The sequence below is a fragment of the Anolis sagrei genome, chromosome 1 (genome assembly GCF_037176765.1).
Source record: "Anolis sagrei isolate rAnoSag1 chromosome 1, rAnoSag1.mat, whole genome shotgun sequence".
NCBI lineage: Eukaryota > Metazoa > Chordata > Lepidosauria > Squamata > Dactyloidae > Anolis > Anolis sagrei.
Window position 1 is genome coordinate 158,179,178 of NC_090021.1, and position 23,980 is coordinate 158,203,157.

Sequence of the window (23,980 nt, forward strand, 5' to 3'; positions counted from 1 at the left end):
CTACTGTAGCATATTAACAAGATTCAAGCCTTAGTACTTATGTAATGGCATTATAGGTGGCTTTTAGTATATTAAAATGGTTAGCTCAGTCAACAAAAGGGCAGTTTCATATATACCAGCTCACAACAGCAGTCATGAAATAGTATTCAGGATGCATGATGGGGGATCTTGATTATTATTTTATAGTTGCTGATCAGTGTTTTTTACCACACTGTTATTTTTTTTAAGTATATATATTTAGTTTTATAACATTTATAACACCGGTCCTGAACCGGTGCTTGGCCGCTGTGACGGTCTGGATGAGGGCGAACAAATTGAAATTGAATCCAGACAAGATAGAGGTACTCCTGGTCAGTCGCAAGGCCGAACAGGGCATAGGGTTACAGCCTGTCTTGGATGGGGTAGCACTCCCCCTGAAGACGCAGGTTAGCAGCTTGGGTTTGACCCTGGACTCATCGCTGAGCCTGGAACCCCAGGTTTCGGCGGTGACCAGGGGAGCATTTGCACAGCTAAAGCTTGTGCGCCAGCTGCGCCCGTACTTTGGGAAGTCTGACTTGGCCACTGTAGTCCATGCTCTGGTTACATCCCGTTTAGACTACTGCAATGCTCTCTACGTGGGGTTGCCTTTGAAGACAGCTCGGAAGCTCCAACTAGTCCAACGCTCGGCAGCCATGATTTTAACAGGAGCGGAGCGCAGGGAGCATACACCCCCCCTGTTGCGCCAACTCCACTGACTACCGATCTGCTACCGGGCTCAATTCAAAGTGCTGGCGTTGGCCTTTAAAGCCCTAAAAGGTTCCGGTCCAAGCTACTTATCCGACCGCATCTCTGCCTATGAACCCACCAGGACTTTGAGATCTTCTGGGGAGACCCTGCTCTCGATCCTGCCTGTTTCTCAAGCACGGCTGGCGGGGACGAGAGATAGGGCCTTCTCGGTGGTGGCTCCTCGGCTGTGGAACGCCCTTCCTATGGACATTAGACTAGCACCATCTCTAATGGTATTCCGCAAAAAAGTGAAGACCTGGCTGTTTGAGCAGGCATTCGAATAATTAGTGCAATGATTGGTTAATCAACACTGGAATGGAACAATGGATGACGAATCTGGAACATGTTTTTGATGATGAGACGACAGTGAATGGTTATTGTAGTAACTGTTTATTAATTGTGTAATGTGTTAGGTTGTTAACTGTTTTTATATTGTAGCACTGAATTTTTGCTGTTCGTATTTGTTGTGAACCGCTGTGAGTCGCCTTCGGGCTGAGAACAGCGGTATATAAGTAAGGTAAATAAATAAATAAATTTATGCTTGCAGACATGTAAAGGGGGGGAATAATACTGGTAATAGGAAAGTAGGGAAATAGCAAAGAGGAAAAGAACAAAAAAAAGAAGTTTGGAGGTAGTTGGGGGGGGGGGGCGGAAGGGGTTGAAGTGATTGAAAAAAAAAATGTGAGGGAAGTTGTTCATGGTGAGGAACTTCCAGTCTATTCCACAGAGATGCAAACATCAGTTTGAGAATTTTTTTTTTAAAAAAGTTTTCTTTTTATGTCATCGCTATCCGAGTATTTTGATTATCTTATTTATATATCGATATTAATCTTCATTTTTTCCTGCAAATATTTTTTTAAGTTGGTTCCACTCGGTTTGATTTTCCTTTTTCTGATTTTTAATTATCTGTGACAGTCTATCCATGTTCATACATTCTCCAATCTTGGAGATCCAGTTCTCTATTATTGGAGGGTCTTTGTCTTTCCATTTTTGGGCAATTGTAATTCGCGCCACAGCGGTGAGATAAAAAAGAATCTTTTCTTCGTTTTTCCCAATTTCCGTTATATTCAGCAGGTAATATTCGGGTTTCAATTCGTTTTTTATCTTGATAATATTTTGGCAATGCCTATGGATTGTTATCCAGTATTTTTTGATGGTCTTACAATCTCACCACATGTGGTGGTTTGATCCTATTTCTCTTTCGCATTTCCAACACTATTGAGCATTACTTCATCTCCAAAACTGACCTTGTGCTTAGATAGGGGAAGACCTGTTCTTTCTAACCATAGCAGCTCAGGGTTAGAGTGAAATATCTCAGGATTTTTTCTACCATTTGGAGAAAGGTTACCTCAGTAATTGAAGAAAAAGGGAAGGAAAGAACATCTCTATGGTTTCCCAAATTGACTGTTTGTGTTGTAACTTTATCAAGCTGTGCCAAGTCTGCCAAGGACTTTGGAAATAAACATTTTGTTGATGTTCATATCTTGACTGGCATCAGTTGCTGAAAGTATTGAGTTATTGCTTCAAAGAAAGACCCCCAGTGGTTCACCCAGATAAAGAGAGAAGCACATCTTAGTTTTAATGTTATAGGGTCTGGGTGTGACGGCACATTTTTAGTTCACATAGTTTACTAGTTTGAACTTGTTCATTTACATTTACACAATTATGACTTCATTACAATAATATACTGACTGTGATAGTTTGGAATTTATTATTTATCCATTCAATCGTAAGATATAGATATGGCCAAAAGTACTGTATATACTCGAGTATAAGCCTAGTTTTTCAGCTTTTTTTTAGGCTGAAAAAGCTCCTCTCAGCTTATACTTGAGCCAAGGTTATTTATTATTTTACTCTGTTATTAGTATTATTTTATTATATTTATGTTATTACTCTATTATTAATAACATAAATATAACAAAATAATAATAATAACAGAGTATAAATTATATTTATGTTATTACTCTATTATTGGACCCCCCGGTGGCGCAGTGGGTTAAAGCACTGAGCTGCTGAGCTTGTTGATCGAAAGGTCGCAGGTTCGATTCCGGGGAGCGGCGTTAGCTTCCGCTATCAGCCCTAGCTTCTGCCAACCTAGCAGTTCAAAAACATGCAAATATGAGTAGATCAATAGGTACCGCTCCGGCGGGAAGATAACGGCGCTCCATGCAGTCATGCCGGCTACATGACCTTGGAGTTGCCTACGGACAACGCTGGCTCTTCGGCTTAGAAATGGAGATGAGCACCACACCCCAGAGTCAGACATGACTGGACTTAATGTCAGGGGACTACCTTTACCTTTTACTCTATTATTATTTTTATTAAATTTATTACTTACTCTATTATTATTGATATTGTTACATTTACATTATTTTACTCTATTATTATTACATTTATTATTTTACGCTATTTATTATTGTCATTAAATTTATTATTTTGCTCTCATTTTTATCACTGGCTCTTAAGGTCTTTTCTGTGTACTGTACTTTCCTTAATCTGGGATTGTGGTGCAGCTGGCTGAGTGTCAGCTGCATTAAGATCACTCTGACCAAAAGGTCATGAGTTCGAAGCCAGCCCGGGTTGGAGTGGGTTTCCAACCAGTTGTGTGTAGCCTGTTGTCGACCTTTGCAACACAAAAGACAGTTGCATCTGTCAAGTATTAGGTACCACTTTAAAGTGTGGGGAGGCTAAATTAACTGATTTATGAGGCCATAAAGAAGACTCCAGCAAAGCATTCCAGCGGGGAAGCATGCGGGGAATGTGGAAATGCTTCATCTGCATCGCAGATGGACGATGAAAGCGACAGCTCCCCTGGCGGCCAGTTAAATAGCCTCTGTGTATGTCTGTATATGTTTGTATGTCAAAAATTGGCATTGAATGGTTGCCATATATGTGTACACTGTAATCTTCCCTGAGTCCTCTACGGGGTGAGAAGGGTGGAATATAAAAGCTGTAAATAAAATAAATAAATAAATAAATTACTATCACACACGATCAATTGAAGCGATCTTAGCTCAGTCTGGCAACATGCTGCAGAAAATAGGACATTACAGTTCGCTGTGGAATGAACTTGACAAAATACTGGCAGAGGTGAAAAAACAAAGGACCTGGCTTGTGGGGTGGGAAGTAAATATTATTCCATAGTATGCTGATCCATTTAAATTAATGCAAGATTTGTAATTGACAGCAACTAAAACTAGGATTCAATCAAGGTTTAGAATATACTATTTCAACGTATATGCATTTCTTAGGAGCTTTTCTATACCTTTTTGGATTTAAAATAATAAAACAATCACAAAAGACTTATTTTGCCTTCATTTTCCCTAAATTTTAATGGCTCACCAGGCGGAGACATCCCTAATGTTAATTATATGGATGTAAACATCCTGCTGGAGAAGAGAGGAGCCCTTATTCTTCCCCACATAATCCGAGTTTACCAAGGTAATAAGATATATGAGACGTCCTGGGTGGCAAAAAGAAATGTAAAACAGAGAATGCATTTAGCTCAGTATGCCACACATTCAGCCATTCGTTCATTAGTGGCCTTTTGCAGCTGTTTCAAGGGCCTGGAGGAAACGCGACTTTCTCCACTCACTTTGAAAGTGCCTTTACATTAAGCTAAATTCAAACCCTAAGTAAGAACCTGTAGTTTGTTCGCACTATAACAGGTGACTGTAAATTGGAATAGAGTCATCTATTTCAGTTATCTGCTAGGAAAATGGACTAGAAATGTGTGCTACAGGGACTGTCTTTGTGGGTTTTCCCTATTAGAGAAGAATGAGAGTGGACTTCAGACAACCAACAGTGATAATTCACAAAGATGTTCCTATGGGTTCCATCTGCCAGCACCGTGATCCGCAAATGTAATGAACTGGAAGTACATTAATGACAGGAAATAGCTAATTGCAGTCACAACCTCAAATATCTATTACTCAACTACTCCCTTCAAACACTTAATAGAAATATGCTTTTCTTGAAAACAATACCTCCCCTGTACTGAATATATGGATGCACATGATACTTATGCAAATGCTTACTGGCTTAAAAATAATTAAGCTTTAAAAACTAATTGAGCTGAGTAACATAATATTCTAGTGGTGGGGGACATAGAACAATTACACTGACTTTGGAAATGTCACAATTAATGGTGTGTCAAATGGTCATTTCCACAAACAGTATCAGAGGACCTTGGAGAACTTCGCCATTTCCTGTACAAGATAGGCATAAATGGGTTGTTGTAGGTTTTCTGGGCTATATGACCATGTTCTAGAGGCATTTTCTCCTGACGTTTCGCCTGCATCTATGGCAAGCATCCTCAGAGGTAGTGAGGTCTGTTGGAAGTAGGAAAATGGGTTTATATATCTGTGGAAAGACCAGGGTGAGACAAAGGACTTTTGTCTGGAACTAGGTGTGAATGTTTCAACTGACCACCTTGATTAGCATTTAATGGCTTGGAAGTGACTGGGGGGAAGTGACTAGTCTGACATGGTGGTTGTGAGAGTGGTCCAGCCTACATAGTCTAAACGTCTACATAGGGACCACCAAACGCAGCATTGCCCAAACACGAATCAAGGAACATGAAAGGCACTGCAGACTACTTCAACCAGAGAAGTCAGCCATAGCAGAGCACCTGATGAACCAACGTGGACACAGCATATTATTTGAGAACACAGAAATGCTGGACCACTCTCACAACCACCATGTCAGACTACACAGAGAAGCCATTGAAATACACAAGCATGTGACACTTTCAACAGAAAGGAAGAAACCATGAAAATGAATACTGGCTACCTGTATTAAAAAACTCAAAAATGACAACAGCAAAACAACAGAGAGTAAACAATCAGGCACATCAAATCACTCTCAACAAAAGATTCCCCCCAGGCACTTCCAAGCCATTAAATGCTAATCAAGGTGGTCAGTTGAAACATTCACACCTAGCTCCAGCAGACAAAAGTCCTTTGTCTCACCCTGGTCACTCCACAGATATATAAACCCATTTTTCTACTTCCAACACCTCACTACCTCTGTGGATGCTTGCCATAGATGCAGGCGAAACGTCAGGAGAAAATGCCTCTAGAACATGGCCATATAGCCCGGAGAAACTTACAATAACCCCGTGATTCCGGCCATGAAAACCTTCGACAATACATAGGCCTGAATATTTCTCATCTTACTGGCTTGGATCCAGCTTCTCTTCCATGGATGGGTTCACTCCCTTGAATAGACTGCCACTCAGTACAATTTGGGGGAAATTGGTGATCTCGCAGCCGGATCACCAAAAACAGATTGTGCAGGACCCAGCTGAAGCCTTAACTGGAATAGGTCTGGAGTAGCTGGAATAGGTCTGGAGTAGCTAATAGGGTGATGGGGGCTAAACAGCACTCTACCCGAGACAAAGTCCACAATGTGTGAGTGGCCTCACAAATCAGGTAAGAGTGAGTGCCTGGCAGAGCTGGCTCCCCCTCTTATTTCTTCCACAGAGGCCTCCTCCATCCCTTCACAAAGTGCCCCCCCCCCCGGCAGAGCGTCCAAAGGTAGTCCAGTGTAAAGCATGTTGCAGAAGTCCAACTTTATGTTTCCAGTGCATGCACTACCATCTTCGAGTCCTCCAAATCTAAGAAGGGATGCAGCTGGTGTATCAGCCAAAGCTGGTAGTAAGTATTCTTGACTATCACATCTACTTGGACGGACATTTGGAGAGATGGATCCAGGAGCACTCCCAAACTGTGAACAAAGTCTATGAGGGGGAGTGTAACCCCATCCAGAACTGGTTGACACAACTCCATCCGCAGATTAGGACTCTTGATGGCAAGCACCTGTTCTGTCTGGCATGGAGAAATATATTTGGGTGTCATCAGCATACTGATAACACCCTGCACCACGCCTACAGATGATCTCTTGCAGTGGTTTCATGTAATTATTAAAGAGCATTGGAGATAGAATTGCTTGTCAGGTTTTACAATGTATTGAAATGTAATATAGCTGAGTCATGCACTGCTAATGGGCTTCTATTGGAAATGCTGAGTCATGCATTAACTGTATATAGAACTTCATTTGGGGAATGTGTTCTGGCCTAGTCCAGGTGATTGTGAATGATGCAATCCTGGGTCTGAGTTGAGTCAATGAGTTGGGAACCAATCAGAGATTGCTATGTGTAATTGTATAGAATTGTATATAAGGAAGTCATGTACAGTGTATATTTCTCCTTGTGCTGTGATGTTGTTCGTCGAAGGCTATATGCAATTAAAAGAAGTCTGCCAAGACAAGATATAACTGTATGCTGTGGTAAGTTTGTAATATCATCTAGACTTGGGGAAAGACAATGGTAAAAATGACAATGGCCAGGCATGTGCTCAAGCGTCTGTAAAAGGTTTCACCGTGACTGCCGGCTGTGGGAGCAGTTGACTGAAAATATTGTACAGGAAGAAGCTACTGGAAAGCGCTGAAGTTGTGCAACTGATCTGCTGCTGAATTGTGAAGTTAATCTCAACATAGCTCCTTTTGGAAGAGACCACAAAAGCTATTTTAGGGGAGGCTCTTCAGCTCAGCCCCCTTCCCCTTCAACTCCAGTTCCCTAATACCTGAGAGCAGATTGTCATCCTATAAGTTCTATTGTGCCTCGGCACTGACTTGCCTTTTCCTATTCTCTCCTCTGGATACACCAAGCCAGTTTGTGTTGCCACCATGGAGAAGTTATGTTCCTATGTTTCACCATCTCCCTTTTCATTTAGGTGCCAGGTGCTCATTTATCCATCTTCCAATGTTCAAACATGAAAAAAAATAATAAACATGCTGTGCATCCAACAGGTGCACTCTGTCTAGTCACTCCAACTTCATTTTAAAGTGCCTGATGCCTCCGTGAGTGATGACATGCCTGTGGCGAACCTCAGTCCATGTCTAACAGAAGGAGAGCAGATGTAGAGGTGCACATTCCAGTCTAATGGGCTAATTTTTGCATGGACTTGTAGCACAGTCTAATTAGGACTTGTGTAGTTTCAAAGGCTGAAGAGCAGAACAGGAGTATCTTATTTTCCTTAGAAAACTGGAATGATTGAATCCCTTTCTTTTAAATTAGAATTTTGACCTGAAATATGTTAGTAACCTACATTGCAACAGGTACATTTGGTAAAATTATTCCATTTAAAAAACAAATGTATTTGGGCATTGGGCACCTATGAGCCAGTGTATCCAATGCTTCAAATGACACTTTCCCCTTGACTTTTCAAAGGGAAACTGCTATAAGAGCACAGAAAGAAAAATAGTTATATGGAGACTTTGGAGTTAATGAACACTGATACTACTTATCATGTTTCAAAACATCTGAGCATAATTTTGAGTCACTGTAGATATTAATTTATGGATACCAGTAAGTAGTAAGGCATGCAGTGTATTTTTGAAAAGACTAGCTATACCCACCACACGTTGCTGTGGCCAACCTGCCCTCCCTCTTTCTTTCCTTCTTTCCCTCCTTCCTTCGCTCCCTCTTTTCTTCTTTCCTTCCCCCCTTTTCTTCTTTCCTCCTCTCCTTCCTTCTCTACCTCTTTCCTTCCTTTGCTTTTTGCTTCCATCCTTCCTTCTCACTTTCTTCTTTTCTTCCCTCCCTCTTTCTCTCCTTCATTCCCTTCTTCTTTTGCTCCCTCTTTCCTTTTTTCCTTCCCTCCTTCCTTCTCTACCTCTTTCCTTCCTTCCTTCGCTTTTTCCTTCCTTCCTTCCTTCCTTCCTTCCTTCCTTCCTTCCTTCCTTCCTTCTCTCTTTCCTTCCCTCCCTCTTTCTCTCCTTCTTTCCCTTCTTCCTTCGCTCCCTCTTTCCTTCTTTCCTTCCCTCCTTCCTTCTCTACCTCTTTCCTTCCTTCACTTTTGCTTCCTTCCTTCCTTCTCTCTTTCCTTCCCTCCCTCTTTCTCTCCTTCTTTCCCTTCTTCCTTCGCTCCCTTTCCTACCTTCCCCTTTTCTTTCCTCCTCTCCTTCCTTCCTTCTCTACCTCTTCCTTCCTTCCCCCTTTTTCTTCTTCTTCTTTCTTTTTCCTTCTTTCCCACTTTGCTTCTTTCTTTCTTTCTTTCTTTCTTTCTTTCTTTCTTCTCCCCTTCCTTCCCTCCCTCTTCTCCCTTTTTCTGTATCATCATTTAGCTTTTCATCATTTATCTTTTTTGAGTTGTAAGTCCTTTCCGCTGTTTTCTTTTGGGGGGGGGGGTTATGAGTGATGGTCCCTCATTTTTGGGGGGTTATGAGTGATGGTCCCTCATTGGTCTGTTAGGGGTAGAATGTCCAAATTTCATGTCAATTCGTCCAGTGGTTTTTGAGTTATGTTAATCCCACAAACAGACATTACATTTTTATTTATATAGATTTTGTGCCAACACAGGTAAAGGAGGGCCAGAGATTAGATGGTGATGGTGCAATATAAAAGGTCCTTATTAAAATACAATAAAATGACTTAAAACTTGCAGTAAAAAAATCAAAAAGTTACTTGTTGTCTGCAAAATTAGTAGTCACTGACTCTGCTTCTTGCTTGGGAATCACCTGAGCTGTTGGGAAAGCTGCTGTTTATGGCTAGTAACAGCTGGCACATTGATAGTGCACAAGAGTGTGCATCAATGCAGATACATGGGCCCCTGCCTCTCAGCCAATGCCATATGTGGCCCTTGTTGCTAAAACTCTTTAAAGCCATTTTTTTGAACCTCTAGGGAAGAAAAAGCTTCAAAAACACACAATAGTCAGAAAAGGGGTCGGGTGAATAAGACAGGCACTCTGACCTTTCTCTACAAAGATATTAGAAAACAGGCAATGAGAACCTCAGAAAGATCCCTCATTTAATTATTGATTGTCTGTCCTGTGTGTTTAACGGCATTAAATGTTTGCCATGTATGTGTTCTGTGTTCCGCCCTGAGTTCCCTTCGGGGTGAGAAGGGTGGAATATTAATGCTGTAAATAAATAAATGTGTGTTTTTGTGTGTGTGCCTTCAGTTTCCTGTTGACTTATGTTGATCATATGAATTTCATAGGATTTGCTTAGGGAAAAAATATTCAAGATAATTTTGATAATGTCACATACAGCACCTGGTCTTCATATCAGTTCAGAAAGAAGCAGATTCACACTAACAAAAAGTTTTTTTAAAGAATCTGTCTAACCAAGATTGATGTTCTTATATATATATATAGAGAGAGAGAGAGAGTGAGAGAGAGAGTGAGAGAGAGAGAGAGTGTTCCATTCTGGAACAGGCTGCTTTGCTCTCATTTGGTTGTGATGACATTTCCTTCATGTTTGTTGCCCACAGGCAACAGACATGTTAAAGTCACTCTGGGGCTTACAGGCCAAGGGCACCCTGCTAAAAAGAACAGCAGAATGCAGAGCATGGGAATGTGAGGCATGCCTTTTCCAGGGTTGGCTGTGAGACAGTACTGAAAGGGGACACCACTTACGGTTGACAATAAGATCTAATCTGCACTAAAGGCATAGCATTGATGGTACAGTGTTCTAATAATCCTGGAGTGATTTTGACATCCCCATACAGTAGCATCTTGAAGTCAGTGTGGCAATTTGTGAAAAGGGAAATACAGGTCGAGTATTGCTTATCTGAAATGCTTAGGACCAAAAGTATTATTTATTTTGGATTTGCATGTGCATAATGGGATATTGTAGCAATGTGACCCAAATCTAAACATGGAATTCATATGCATAACCTAAAGGCAATTGTATAAACAATATTTTTAATATTTTTGTGTATGAAACAATGTTTGTGCACACTGAAACATATTTTTAATATTTTTGTGTATGGAACAATGTTTGTGTACACTGAAAGCAAGGAGCTTTGAGATGGTTGAACAGAAGCTCTCTGAAGCTCTAGGTGCTCTTACTGCCTATTACAGGGAAAACCAACTGATCCCTAATCCATCTAAAACACAGACATGTACCTTTCACCTTAAGAACAGACAAGCATCCCGAGCTCTGAGGATTACATGGGAAGGAATCCCACTGGAGCATTGCAGCACACCCAAATACCTGGGAGTCACTCTGGACCGTGCTCTGACCTACAAGAAGCACTGCCTGAACATTTAGCAAAAAGTGGGCGCTAGAAACAATATCATACGAAAGCTGACTGGCACAACCTGGGGATCACAACCAGACACAGTAAAGACATCTGCCCTTGCGCTGTGCTACTCTGCTGCTGAGTATGCATGCCCAGTGTGGAACACATCTCACCACACTAAAACAGTGGATGTGGCTCTTAATGAGACATGCCGCATTATCACGGGGTGTCTGCTCCCTACACCACTGGAAAAATTACACTACTTAGCCGGTATTGCACCACCTGACATCCGCCAGGAAGTAGCAGCCAATAGTGAAAGGACCAAGGCAGAGACATCTCCAGCTCATCCCCTGTTTAGGTATCAGCCAGCACGTCAACGACTTAAATCAAGAAATAGTTTTCTAAGATCTATAGAGACACTCGCTGGAACACCCCAGCAAGCGAGAGTCCAAAAGTGGCAGGCTCAAACCCAGCACCTCAATCTGTGATGAGAGACTCCTTACTCCTTACTGGTATCCAGATGAGAGACTCCCCCCTGGGCACACAGAAGACTGGGCGACTTGGAAGGCGCTGAACAGACTGCACTCTGGCACCATGAGATGCAGAGCCAATCTTAAGAAATGGGGCTACAAAGTTGAATCCGCGACATGCGAGTGCGGAGAAGAGCAAACCACTGCTACATGCACAATGGAGAACCTTCTTGCGGCAACACCAGAGGCACTCCAAGTGGCCAGATACTGGTCAAAGGACATATAAACAACTACCAAGTTTGCAAAACTTGTGCTTTTTTATCTGTTTGTTTGTTTGTTTTGTTCTGTTAGAAATGTAATACAATGGTATGGTTGCTGATGACACGATAAATAAATACACTGAAACATTAGAAAGCAATGGTGCACTATCTCAGACAAATATTTTCAAATATTTCAGATTTTGGAACTCTGGATAAGGGATACTCAACTTGTACTACATTTTAGTGAAGTATCCTATGCCATTTTAAAGAGATTCACACTCTGAAAAAAATTCTACATATTTCTTTGTCTGATAACATGTCTAATCTCTAGAAAGGGCTTTGATTAGGCTGTTCCAATATGTCTTTTCAACAATTCCTCTTTTTTTTTTTTTTTTACTAAATTTATATTAAGAGCATGTAGTTACATGAAAAGTGGGAGAAAAATATAAGAGGGGTATTTTTTAAGTAAGGTCCGTTTTGTTGTAGACACTAGTAGTTCGCGCGCATACTGCAACGAGCGCATGCGTCATGTACCGGCATGCCTCGGGAACATCTGTGCTCAGTTTCCGCTCTGTAGCTAACCTGTACGGTTCTGTTCTGTGCTTGAAAAATGTTTAAAACCATCAACTCACCCGCCGCATGTGAGGTTCGCTCAGTGATACGGTTTTTGTCAGCAAGGAACCTGCCTGCTGCAGAAATTCATTGACAGATTTGTGAAGTGTACGGTGATACTGTTATGAGTGAAAGCAAAGTGCGTAAGTGGGTATGACAATTCAAAGATGGCCGTGACAACGTCTATGATGAGGACCGCTCCGGTCGCCCTTCTTTGATTGCAGACGATTTGGTTATCGGAGCAGGCGGCAAGTTTTTATGAAGAGGGTATATTAAAATTGGTTCAAAGGTATGATAAGTGTTTGAACTAACTTGGCAACTATGTTGAAAAATAGAGTGAAGTATGTACCTTCTGAAAATAAATTTACTTTTTTGAAATAAACTTTCATTGTGTACTTATGTTCAAACGGACCTTACTTAAAAAATACCCCTCGTATATTGGATAGGAAACTAGGAAGAGAGAAAAATAAGATACAATATATGTATAAAAAATAGGGAAGGAATAGTCCATTATCTATTTCTTTTCAACATTTCCATGTATACAAAAGGGAGAGGAATCTTTGATTTATTCATAAAGTTGGAATTTTGGAACATGTTGGAGAAATGTATTCATTTTAAAGTGACAGTTTCTGCATTTTGAAAATATATTTGCAAAAAAATGATCGTACAAGTTTGGGTTTTGCATACAAACATCCTGTTTTGTGCAGAAAACAGCATATTTTGCAAAAATAATTTTGCACAAAGCAAGTTTTGCCACAATTGTTTAAAACTGATCTCAAAGAAGATTACCTTTTCCCCGCCAGGTGTCTCAGTCATGTTGCAAGAACATTTGTGAATATTCTTTCTATCTTTACTACACACAATATTGACTTTAAAAACACTGGCGTGAATACAATTGTGCCACATTTTCATGTATTTTTTCTTTAATTTGAAGTGACCAAGAAAGGGGGTGATGCCTCCAAAATAACCATCTATTCTAGAGTAAGAAAAGTTATTTTCTGATTTTTGTCTATGCCAGAGAAACATCACATAAAAGCAGATCACATAATCTGAAAACATATAGCAATCTGCATATCAACACATGTTCTGAATAAGCCTGACCAACACTTGACATATTTCAGCTGTAAAACAAGATTCAATAGAAAAATGTGTGTTGTTATATGTACACAAAGAGAGACGCACAGATGTACATAGAGACTAACCTGCATTCTCATTCACTTCAGCCTCTTCTTCGTTATCCTCATCTGTTAAAACCAATCAAGGAGGACACAAATTAATAATATGGATCACAGAACATTTAATTTTTTTTATTTATAGATAAACAATACATCAAAGGGGAAAACATAGTATGTTTTTTTGAGGTGCAATTTTATACATGAAACTTGATGAACTTACAGACCAGAGTTGGCAACTGTGGAATGCATTACAGTATGTCTTTATTTATCTTTATTTGCTTTTAATTGCTGTATTTCAATGTTAATATCAAGTCAATATAGAGTTTATGGTATGGTATTGTATGGATTATAGTATTAGGTAATAGTATTATAGTATTAGACATCTACCAATCCCCATGGATACAAGTTAATTCAAGGTCTACTTATTATGTTTTAAAATAATATCATTAATTATTTCTACTTATGCTGCAGGTAGAAATGTGGACATTAGGAAGAACCTGTGTCCAGAAACTGATCATTATTGCAGATTCTTTGGTTGTTGATTTGATGCTTGCTCTTATATTTTGCTATAATGTTTTTTTATTCTGTTCTATGCTGTTGTTTATGTATTTAATGAGTTATATTTTAACTATGTTGATTGGGCTCGTCCCCATGTAAGTCTCCCCGAGTCCCTCCTGGGAGATGAAGGCGGGGTACAAAAATAAAATTATTATTATTATTATTATTATTATTATTATTATTATTATTATTTCCTGATGGTAAGAGTTGTTCAACAGTGGAATATACTGCCTTGGAGAATGGTGGAATCTCCTTCCATTGAGGTTTTTAAGCAGAGGCTGGATGGCCATTGTTTGAGGGTAATCTGATTGTATTTTCATCCATGGCAGGGGGTGAACTGGATGGTATTTGGAGTCTCTTCCAACTCCATGATTCCATGGTGCTTCCTCTACCATTCACACTAGTGAATTGCTTCTCTAAAGTCTCCCTCCATTGTCTTTCTGTATAGCTTCAAGAGATACGATCTTTCTCTTCTTCTTCTTCTTTTTTTAGAAAGGAAATCTCAGCAAGGAAATAAACACTCTGAACCACTCTGGATGAAACAGCATACTACAAATGGCTCAAAAGTTTAAAATCATTTTGGACATCTAATATATTAGATGTGCCATGGCTTATCAGATTCGTACTACACGTTCTTTTTCTGAGATGGCTCAATATTTCAGAGAAATGCCTTGGCTTACGAAAAGCTTGACGATAATAACTGTGGCTAAACATCGGATTGTGAAAGAATAGAACAATTCTGTCTATTCAGCCATAGTGTAACAAGGCCATGGGCAATATCTCCTGCCCATTGAAGGCATGCGATGACAGTAACATCTGATACTTTGGAAGAACGTTGCTACCTTTCTCGTGCACACTGAGATTATGAAGAGTGCAATGTCTTTTGAATATTAATTACCACATTAGACTAGTAAGGAAAGTATTTGCCTTCTCAATACCCATCTAGTTTATCTTCCCCTTTTAATTTTAATTGTACACACCATACCTATTACAATAATACATCTGTTAATTAACAAAGTGAGTTTCTGTAGTAAGGAGTGACAATCCTGTTTTCAAACTGCATTTGTTTCATCTGTCTTAAATATGAAAACATGTAGTCAGAGGTGGCCCTAGGTAATTTTCAACAGTAAGCAAACAGTATTTCCCCCCCCCCCCCCCCCGCCAACCAATCACTGATATATATATATTTTGTTCGTCGTGGGAGTTCTGTATGCCGTAATTGGTTCAATTCCATCATTGGTGGGGTTCAGAATGCTATTTGATTGTAGGTGAACTATACATCCCAGTAACTACAACTTGCATAAATCCTTCAACAATACATCAAACTTTATTATTATATTTAAACAAGCAAAACATTGGGAAACTGCTATTTTAGACTACAGCTCTAGAATTCTTCACCCAACATGACTACTGCCAGTGGTATCCCAGAGCTATGATTCAAAAAGTACATTCCCCAGGCCCTGAAAATGAAGCGGCTCTGTTTTCCATCAATAAGTTTGTTTTCAGGTTTTAATGTTAATATCATCATAATAATAATAATAATAATAATAATAATAATATGTATTGTCGAAGGGTTTCATGGCTAGAATCACTGGGTTGTTATAGGTTTTTTCGGGCTATATGGCCATGTTCTAGTGGCATTCTCTCCAGACATTTCCCCTGCATCTATGGCAAGCATCCTCAGAGGTAGTGAGGTCTGTTGGAACTAGGAAAAAGGGTTTATATATCTGTGGAATGACCAGGGTGGGACAAATGACACTTGTCTGCTAGAGCTGGATGTGAATGTTTCAACTGATCAACTTGATTAGTATTTGATGGCCTGGCAGTGCCTGGGGCAATTTTTTGTTGAGAGGTGATTAGATGTCCCAGATTGTTTCCTCTCGCTTGTTTTGCTGTTGAAATTTTAGAGGATTTTTTTTTTGCCATAGCAGAACACCTGATGAACCAACCTGGATACAGCATATTATTTGAGAACACAGAAATGCTGAACCACTAGAACTTTCTGGGGCTAACAATTATATAGTAATAAGTGCAGTTACTAATAAAAAGAAATGTAAAGCCTTGTATCTGAGAACTTTTCACTCTTGAATTGCTTGAGGAGCACACTCTCTGAAATGCAACTGTGGACAAGTCTACATAGGGACCACCAAACGCAGCATTGCCCAAACACAAATCAAGGAACATGAAAGGCACTGCAGACTACGTCAGCCTGAGAAGTCAGCCATAGCAGAGCACCTGATGAACCAACCTGGACACAGCATATTATTTGAGAACACAGAAATGCTGGACCACTCTCACAACCACCATGTCAGACTATACAAAGAAGCCATTGAAATCCACCAGCATGTGGACAATTTCAACAGAAAGGAGGAAACCATGACAATGAACAAAATCTGGCTAACCTCCTGAAAACCAGGGGATTTTGATCATAGTGTACATTTCTTGTTTGTTACCACTTCATAGCATAGTCATATTCTGGCCAGTTTTGATGTAAGAGCAAATTAGGACTTTGAGATCTTCCGGGGAGGCCCTGCTCTTGATCCCACTGGCCTCCCAAGCACGGTTGGCGGGGACGAGAGATAGGGCCTTCTCGGTGGTGGCTCCTTGGCTGTGGAACGCCCTTCCTACAGACATTAGGCTGGCACCATCTCTCATGGCATTCCGAAGAAAGTTGAAGACCTGGATGTTTATGCAGGCGTTTGAGTAATCTAGTGCAATTTGGTAACTAAACTTAGGAATGGAACAATGGACGACGAACGTGGACTATGCTTGGATGATGGGACGATTGGGTACGTTTTTTTGTAATAATTGTGCATTGTAATTGCTTATTGGTTATTAGTGGATAATGTGTTAAGTCAATTGTTATATGTTGTATGGAACTACTGCTGTTTTTACTGTTTTTACTGTTTGTGAACCTCTGTGAGTCGCCTTCGGGCTTGAGATACAGCGGTATATAAGCAAAGTAAATACATAATAAATAAATAAATAAATTATGAGTTAGCACTGAAAGCCACAGGGAGAAGAATGGAGAGAGCGAATGAACCCAGAGTTCAAACGTGTGACAGCTTACTGTAACTTTTCCATTGTGCCACTGTATTTGACATTTTATATTAGTGCCATGTTTGTGAACATGATTAAAATTTGCTACAGAAGAAGCAAGGCAAATTGTGTGATATCCCGAATGGGTCCTTAGGGTGTTCTCCATTACTCTACTTTAGCTGGGCAAATTGGCTGTAAACTAAATCATTCTGGTTTCAAACAATTCCTATGATTCGGAGAGACAAGATCTGCCTGTGATGTCAACATTAATAATGTCCTATTGTGATAGGGAATAGAGAAGGGGCAGCAAGGTTTGTAGGAAGCTTGCTGCCTGGGCATTTGCTTGACCTTTGCAAGGGCACTTCTGTGTTCAACCATTACATAAATCCCAGCATTTCAAAAGCATTTAGGAAGCCTCAGCAGTCTGTCTCTCTTGCCCATCCTGGTTTGGTAGCTTCCAGCTGGGTTATGCAAGTGCACATCCAAGAAGCACCCGAAGATATACTTTAGGAAGGCAGCTTCTGCTTAAACAAATAAATTGTTTCAACTGAAGGGGACTTAACAAATGAGCTAGAATCAATACTAAGCAGAGACTGCCCATGTTTTCATATCTCCTCCACCCTTAAAGAATAAGAGCAGCTGCTCTTTGCACTGCTGTCTCGTATCTTTCATCTTCTTTTCCCACTTGTTTTGTCTTTCTCGAGTTTCCTTTTCATCTCTCTCTTGTGCCTTCAGTCACAGTTCTCTTGTTTCTGCTCATTTAATTCCCATCAATTCTGAGACGTCTCTTCTGTTATTCTCATCATCGCCTGCAAGTCCACTTGCCCTCCTTTCACATGTATATATTGAATGAGGACTCAAATGTGTTTGTGTGTAAACACTTCAAAATGTAGAAAGAGGAAATGATAGCATTCCACATACAGAGGCGGCCCTAAGTAATTTTCAACGGTAAGCAAACAGTATTTTGGTGCCCCCCCCCCCAACCAATCACTGATATATATTTTCTGTTTGTCGTGGGAGTTCTGTGTGCCATATTTGGTTCAATTCCATCATTGGTGGAGTTCAGAATGCTCTTTGATTATAGGTGAACTATACATCCCAGTAACTACAACTCTCATATATATATATATTTTAAATTCGTCTTTATTGAGTTTTCAATTTTTTTAAAAAAAGGGTTGACATATATATAAACATGTTGGGAAGTATCATACTTTCAACCTGATCGACCATACAAACATACATTCCATAAGGGTTACACACAATTAAAACCATGTGACTTCCATGTTATGTCTTATCAGATACAATTTCTTGTTGCTTGTGGACCTCCCCTTGCCCCCTTTTTGCTTGGGGGGCTGGATTCCACTCTTATTGATCCTTTATTTTCGTTTCATTTATTTTATATTATTTTTTTCCCTTTCCTTGATTTCTTTTACTACTCTAGAGCAGATCAGTTTTCCTCTCTATTCATCTCATAATCTTCCACCATTTCCCAGTTCGTTTTGGATGGTGGGTTTCCTGTCCCTTTCTTCAGATAAAACGTCAGTTTATCCATATCTTTGATATCTCTTAGCTTCTCTAGCCACTGATCTACCGTGGGTCTTCCTTCTTCTTTCCATTTTTTAGCAAATGTGAGTCTTGCCGCCGTTGTTATATAAGTGAAAATTCTATCTTCATTCTGTTCAAACTTTGTGTCTTTTTCTGTTTGTGTTTTTTCTCATATATCAAGGTTCTCACCGGTCACCAAGAAGGCTGTCCAGACCTTGAATCGGTGTTTAGCTGCTGTGTCGGACTGGATGAGAGCTAACAAATTGAAACTGAATCCAGACAAGACAGAGGTCCTACTGGTCAGTCATAAGGCCGAACAGGGCATAGGGTTATTTATTTATTTATTTAGTACACTTGTATACCGCTAATATCTCAGCCTAAAACGGCGACTCATTGCGGTTTACAACATTTAAAAACAACAATATTCCAATTAAAAATATAAAACACATACATATACAATACACAGTATTGGGCCACCAATACAGACCAATGCATCTCTTAAATTAAAATCATAATCCAATTTCGTTGTCTGTGATTGCCAGTCCTTGATCAGAGATTTCATCGCATCGGATTAGCCGAATGCTTGCTCAAACATCCATGTCTTGAGTTTTTTCCGAAATACTATCAGCGAGGAGGCTGATCTTATCTCTATAGGGAGGGCAGCCTGTGTTAGATGGGGTTACACTCCCCCTGAAGACGCAGGTTCGCAGCTTGGGAGTCATCCTGGACTCATCGCTGAGCCTGGAACACCAGGTCTCGGCGGTGGCTGGGAGAGCTTTTGCACAATTAAAACGTGTGCACCAGTTGCGCCTGTACCTTAGGAAGTCTGATCTGGCCACAGTAGTCCACGCTCTTGTTACATCCCGAATAGACTACTGCAATGCACTCTACGTAGGGTTGCCCTTGAAGACTGTTCAGAAACTTCAACTGGTCCAGCGAGCGGCAGCCAGATTACTCACTGGAACGCCATACAGGGAGCACACCACCCCCCTGCTGTGTCAGCTCCACTGGCTGCCGGTTCAGTTCCAAGCACAATTCAAGGTGCGGGTTTTGATCTACAAAACCCTATACGGTTCCGGTCCAGTGTATCTGTCCAAACGCATCTCCCTCTACGTCCCACCCCGGAGTTTGAGATCATCTGGGGAGGACCTGCTCTCGACCCCACCGCTATCACAAGTGAGGTTGGTGGGGACGAGGAGCAGGGCCTTCTCAGTATTGGCCCCTCACCTGTGGAACTCACTCCCGGGGGAAATTAGGGCATCAACATCCCTCCTCTCCTTCAGGAGGAAAGTAAAGACGTGGTTGTGGGACCAGGCCTTTGCACAATCTGACAACTAGATAAGGACAATCAGACGATTAGGACTGACAGGACTGACAGTGTGGAATTGGAATTTGGACTATGAGATAGCGAACGCTGACCGTCAATGAGAAGTAATTGGGTTTGTATTGGTTTTATTGTTGTAATGCAGGAACTGTTGTTTAATTGTTAATTGCTGCTATTTGTTTACTACTGTTTTGTGATGCTGGCATCGAATTGTGCCTTTGTAAGCCACCCTGAGTCCCCTTCGGGATGAGAAGGGCGGGGTAGAAGTAACCAAAATAAATAAATAAATAAGGCCTATTTTCCCCCAAGAGCGCCCTGGGCAAAATCAACTCTACTGCGAAGGCTTACTTCGCGTAATGGTTGAGCCGCCCCTGTCCACATAGCATGTCCTACATGGCATCCATCTGCAATTGCGGAGAGGCAAATATTCATTGCTATTAGCCATGAACCAGAGCAAAAAAACAAAAAAAAGGAGCTATACAAGAGAAGCAAAAGCTTCAAAGGGATGTCAGATCCATTACTGATGCTTGTGTGTGTGTGTGTACATGAATGTGCTTTGCGAAACTCATTGATTTAACTTTGTCCTGCTGAGCCTATTTATTTAATAGGGTACCATTAAAAAAAGTATGTGCCATAATACACTTAACTAGCAGCACCATTAGGATCCAGTGGTAATAGCTTCACACCACCCTAAGAGATGAAACCCAGGATAAAATTTAATTAAACTTTGGGGATTTCTCTGCATTAGCCAGCTAACAAAACTTTCTAAGTTACAATACGATTCGAGTTATAGAGGCCATCAAGCTGGCAAACAGCTAACCAATAAAAACAAAAGGATGTCTATGTTAAATAGTTTGTCTAAGCCCTTATCAGTACCAGTTGAAATCTCCTTGCTTTGTATTTATCCTTTGTGTCCACTGTGAAGTTTCACCTGATTAGAATCAGTCCTTCTGGAACACTGCATCCAACCAATAATGGCAAGCGGCTCAGGCTTGAGCAATATGTCCTAGTCCCATTTCACCCCTTCTGCTTGACAAAGCACAGCCATTGCTATTCAGCAACCACAACCACATTATTTTGTCTGAGAAAAACTGGTATAATCATTAGTGCCGAAGCCTTGAATGCTTTTTCATGGGCGTAAGCCTAGAGGTAGTACCCTATTGATTTTTTTTCTGAGGCAGAGTGCTGTGATGATCACTTTGCCATGGGCATGCCAGAAAAAATAAATAAAAAGTACTCCCCACAACCCATTGCTCAGCCTTTAGACTGAGTATGGGTATCATGAAGATCTCCAGGTACTTTTGAACTGAAACTCCCAGCATTTCTCACCATTGGCTATGCAGTGTTGGGTTGCTGGTGGTGGCAGTTTAACAACATCCAGAAAACTTAACAACAACAACAACAACAACAACAACAACAACAATAATCTTTATTTATACCCCGTCACCATCTCCCCAATGGGGACTCGGAGTGGCTTACATGAAGCCAAGCCTGGACAACATGTTACAGCAAAATAAAACCAAAACATAAACAACAAGCAACATCATCAAAATTACATTTAAAAAGATATGAATACAGTAACAAAATAACATTACAATAAAGACAATCATGGTAACATTTACTTATATTAATTTCTTAATTATTAACTTAATATCTTAACTTATATTAATATCTGCCATTTTGGGTTGTTGTAGGTTTTTTCGGGCTATATGGCCATGTTCTAAAGGCATTTTCTCCTGATGTTTCGCCTGCATCTATGGCAAGCATCCTCAGAGGTACTGAGGTCTGTTGGAACTAGGAAAAAGGGTTTATATATCTGTGGAATGACCAGGGTGGGACAAAGGATTCTTGTCTTCTGGAGCTAGGTGTGAATGTTTCAACTGATCACCTTGATTAGCATTTGATTGCCTGGCTTGTGCCTGGAGCAATCTTTTGTTGAGAGGTAATTAGATGTCCCTGTTTGTTTCCTCTCTGTTGTTGTGCTATTCTAATTTTAGAATTTTTTAATGCTGGCTACTAGCATTATATACCGGGTCCTAGAGAAGTGCACTTGGAAAGTACCAGACGCAGGGCTTTTTCTATTTCTGCCCCTGCCTTATGGAATTCCTTGCCGCCCTATATGAGAGCCATGCGTGACTTAGGGCCTTTTACTCTCGCACTGAAGACCTGGCTTTTTACTAGAGCATTCGATCTCTGTTAATTTTTAAATTCTGTATGTATGTATTTTATCTTTTACAATTTAGCTGTAAATCACCTAGAGCATTCTTGGATGGAGGGCGATTAATAAGTAATTAAATATGATGATGTATGATGATGATGAATGAGAGACAGGGACTTCTCAGCGGTGGCTCCTCGGCTGTGGAATGTCCTCCCCAGGGACATTAGATCGGCCCCCACCTTTCTTAACATTTCGTAAAAGAGTCAAAACCTGGCTATTTGAGCAGGCTTTCCCAAATGCAGTGTAGCTGATAAACTCCGATCTCGAAATGGCTGGAAAACGCGACTGGATAATGAAACGTGGAGGATATATGGTTTTATTATGCTTTTATTGATGTTATTATGTAATTAATTTTTATCTATGTTTAAATGTTTTAGCTATTTTTATATTGTTATGGGCATCAAATTGTGCCATTCTGTAAACCGCCATGAGTCGCCCCCAGACTGAGAATGGCAGTATGAGAATGGCGGTATAGAAATATAGTAAATAAATAAATAAATATGAAATAAATAAATAATGGTGACATTCCTTCCTGTCAAATGTCAAAGATGCACCACCACACAGCCCACTGCCCAGCCCCACTATTTCATTTTCTTCTTTACTAATAAACAACAACAACAAGCCCTAGGGGTAGGTAGGTAAAGTTAGTAGTTTGGGGGTTTCCCCTTTTTGTTTGCTATTATTAATAATATAATTATTATTATCTTTAGAAAGGATTTTGAGAAGGAGAAGAAAGAAGGAAAGAGAAAAAGAAGAGTGACTCAAGGCTCTCAGAGCCACCCAAATATTTTAAATATTTTTTTAAAAAAAAAAACAAAGAAAATAAACAGCAGCCAGCCAGTCAGAGCAAAGAGATGCTTTTTGACATCTTCTCCCAACCCAAGCCCCACCAGCACCCACCCATTCCCAAGTCCATTTAAATAAAAAGAATAAAATCAAAAGGAGAAATAAAAACAAAATGAAGATGCCAACCAAGCAAAAAAAAAAAAATCAAGCTGAGAGCAGTGCAGCAGAATAGCTACTAGAGTGAGCAGTGGTGGCTTGTGTGACCATGATGTGGTGTTCTTCTCCTCCATGACCTTCTGGCAAACAAACTACTCCAATGTGGGCTAGGCAACACTACAGTGAGGTGGATCAGCAATTGGTTAAAAGGACAAACCCAGAGGGTGCTCACCAGTGCTTCCTCTTCATCCTGGAAAGAAGTGAAGAGTGGAGTGCCACAGGTTTCCATCCTGGGCCCGGTCCTGTTTAACATCTTTGTTAATGACTTAGATGAAGGGCTAGAAGGCAAGATCATCAAGTTTGCAGACCAAATTGGGAGGGGTAGCCAATACTCCAGAGGACAGGAGCAGGATTCAAAACGATCTTGACAGATTAGAGAGATGGGCCAAAACTAACAAAATGAAATTCAACAGAGACAAATGCAAGATACTCCACTTTGGAGGAAAAACGAAAAGCAAAGATACAGAATGGGAGACAATGCCTGGCTCGAGAGCAGTACGTGTGAAAAAGATCTTGGAGTCCTCATGGACAACAAGTTAAACATGAGCCAACAATGTGATCTGGCGGCAAAAAAAGCGAATGGGATTTTGGCCTGCATCAATAGGAGCATAGTGTCTAGATCTAGGGAAGTCATGCTACCCCTCTATTCCGCTCTGGTTAGACCACATCTGGAATATTGTGTCCAATTCTGGGCACCACAATTCAAGAGAGATATTGACAAGCTGGAATGTGTCCAGAGGAGGGCGACTAAAATGATCAAGGGTCTGGAGAACAAGCCCTATGAGGAGTGGCTTAAGGAGCTGGGCATGTTTAGCCTGAAGAAGAGAAGGATGAGAGAAGATATGATAGCCATGGATAAATATGTGAGAGGAAGTCACAGGGAGGAGGGAGCAAGCTTTTTTTCTGCTTCCCTGGAGACTAGGACACGGAACAATGGCTTTAAGCTACAAGAAAGGAGATTCCATCTGAACATGAGGAAGAACT

At 40.5% G+C, this 23,980-nt stretch overlaps 1 protein-coding gene across 1 annotated transcript in view; it reads right to left on the reverse strand.

Moving 5' to 3' along the window:
* The window catches only part of MACROD2 (mono-ADP ribosylhydrolase 2), a 1,709,805-nt gene that overhangs the window by 217,105 nt on the left and 1,468,720 nt on the right, over positions 1-23,980 (reverse strand). Inside the window, exon 10 of the mRNA XM_060784142.2 lies at positions 13,338-13,379. Within this exon, the coding sequence (XP_060640125.2) occupies positions 13,338-13,379 (42 nt within the window). The remainder of the gene's footprint in view (positions 1-13,337; positions 13,380-23,980) is intronic.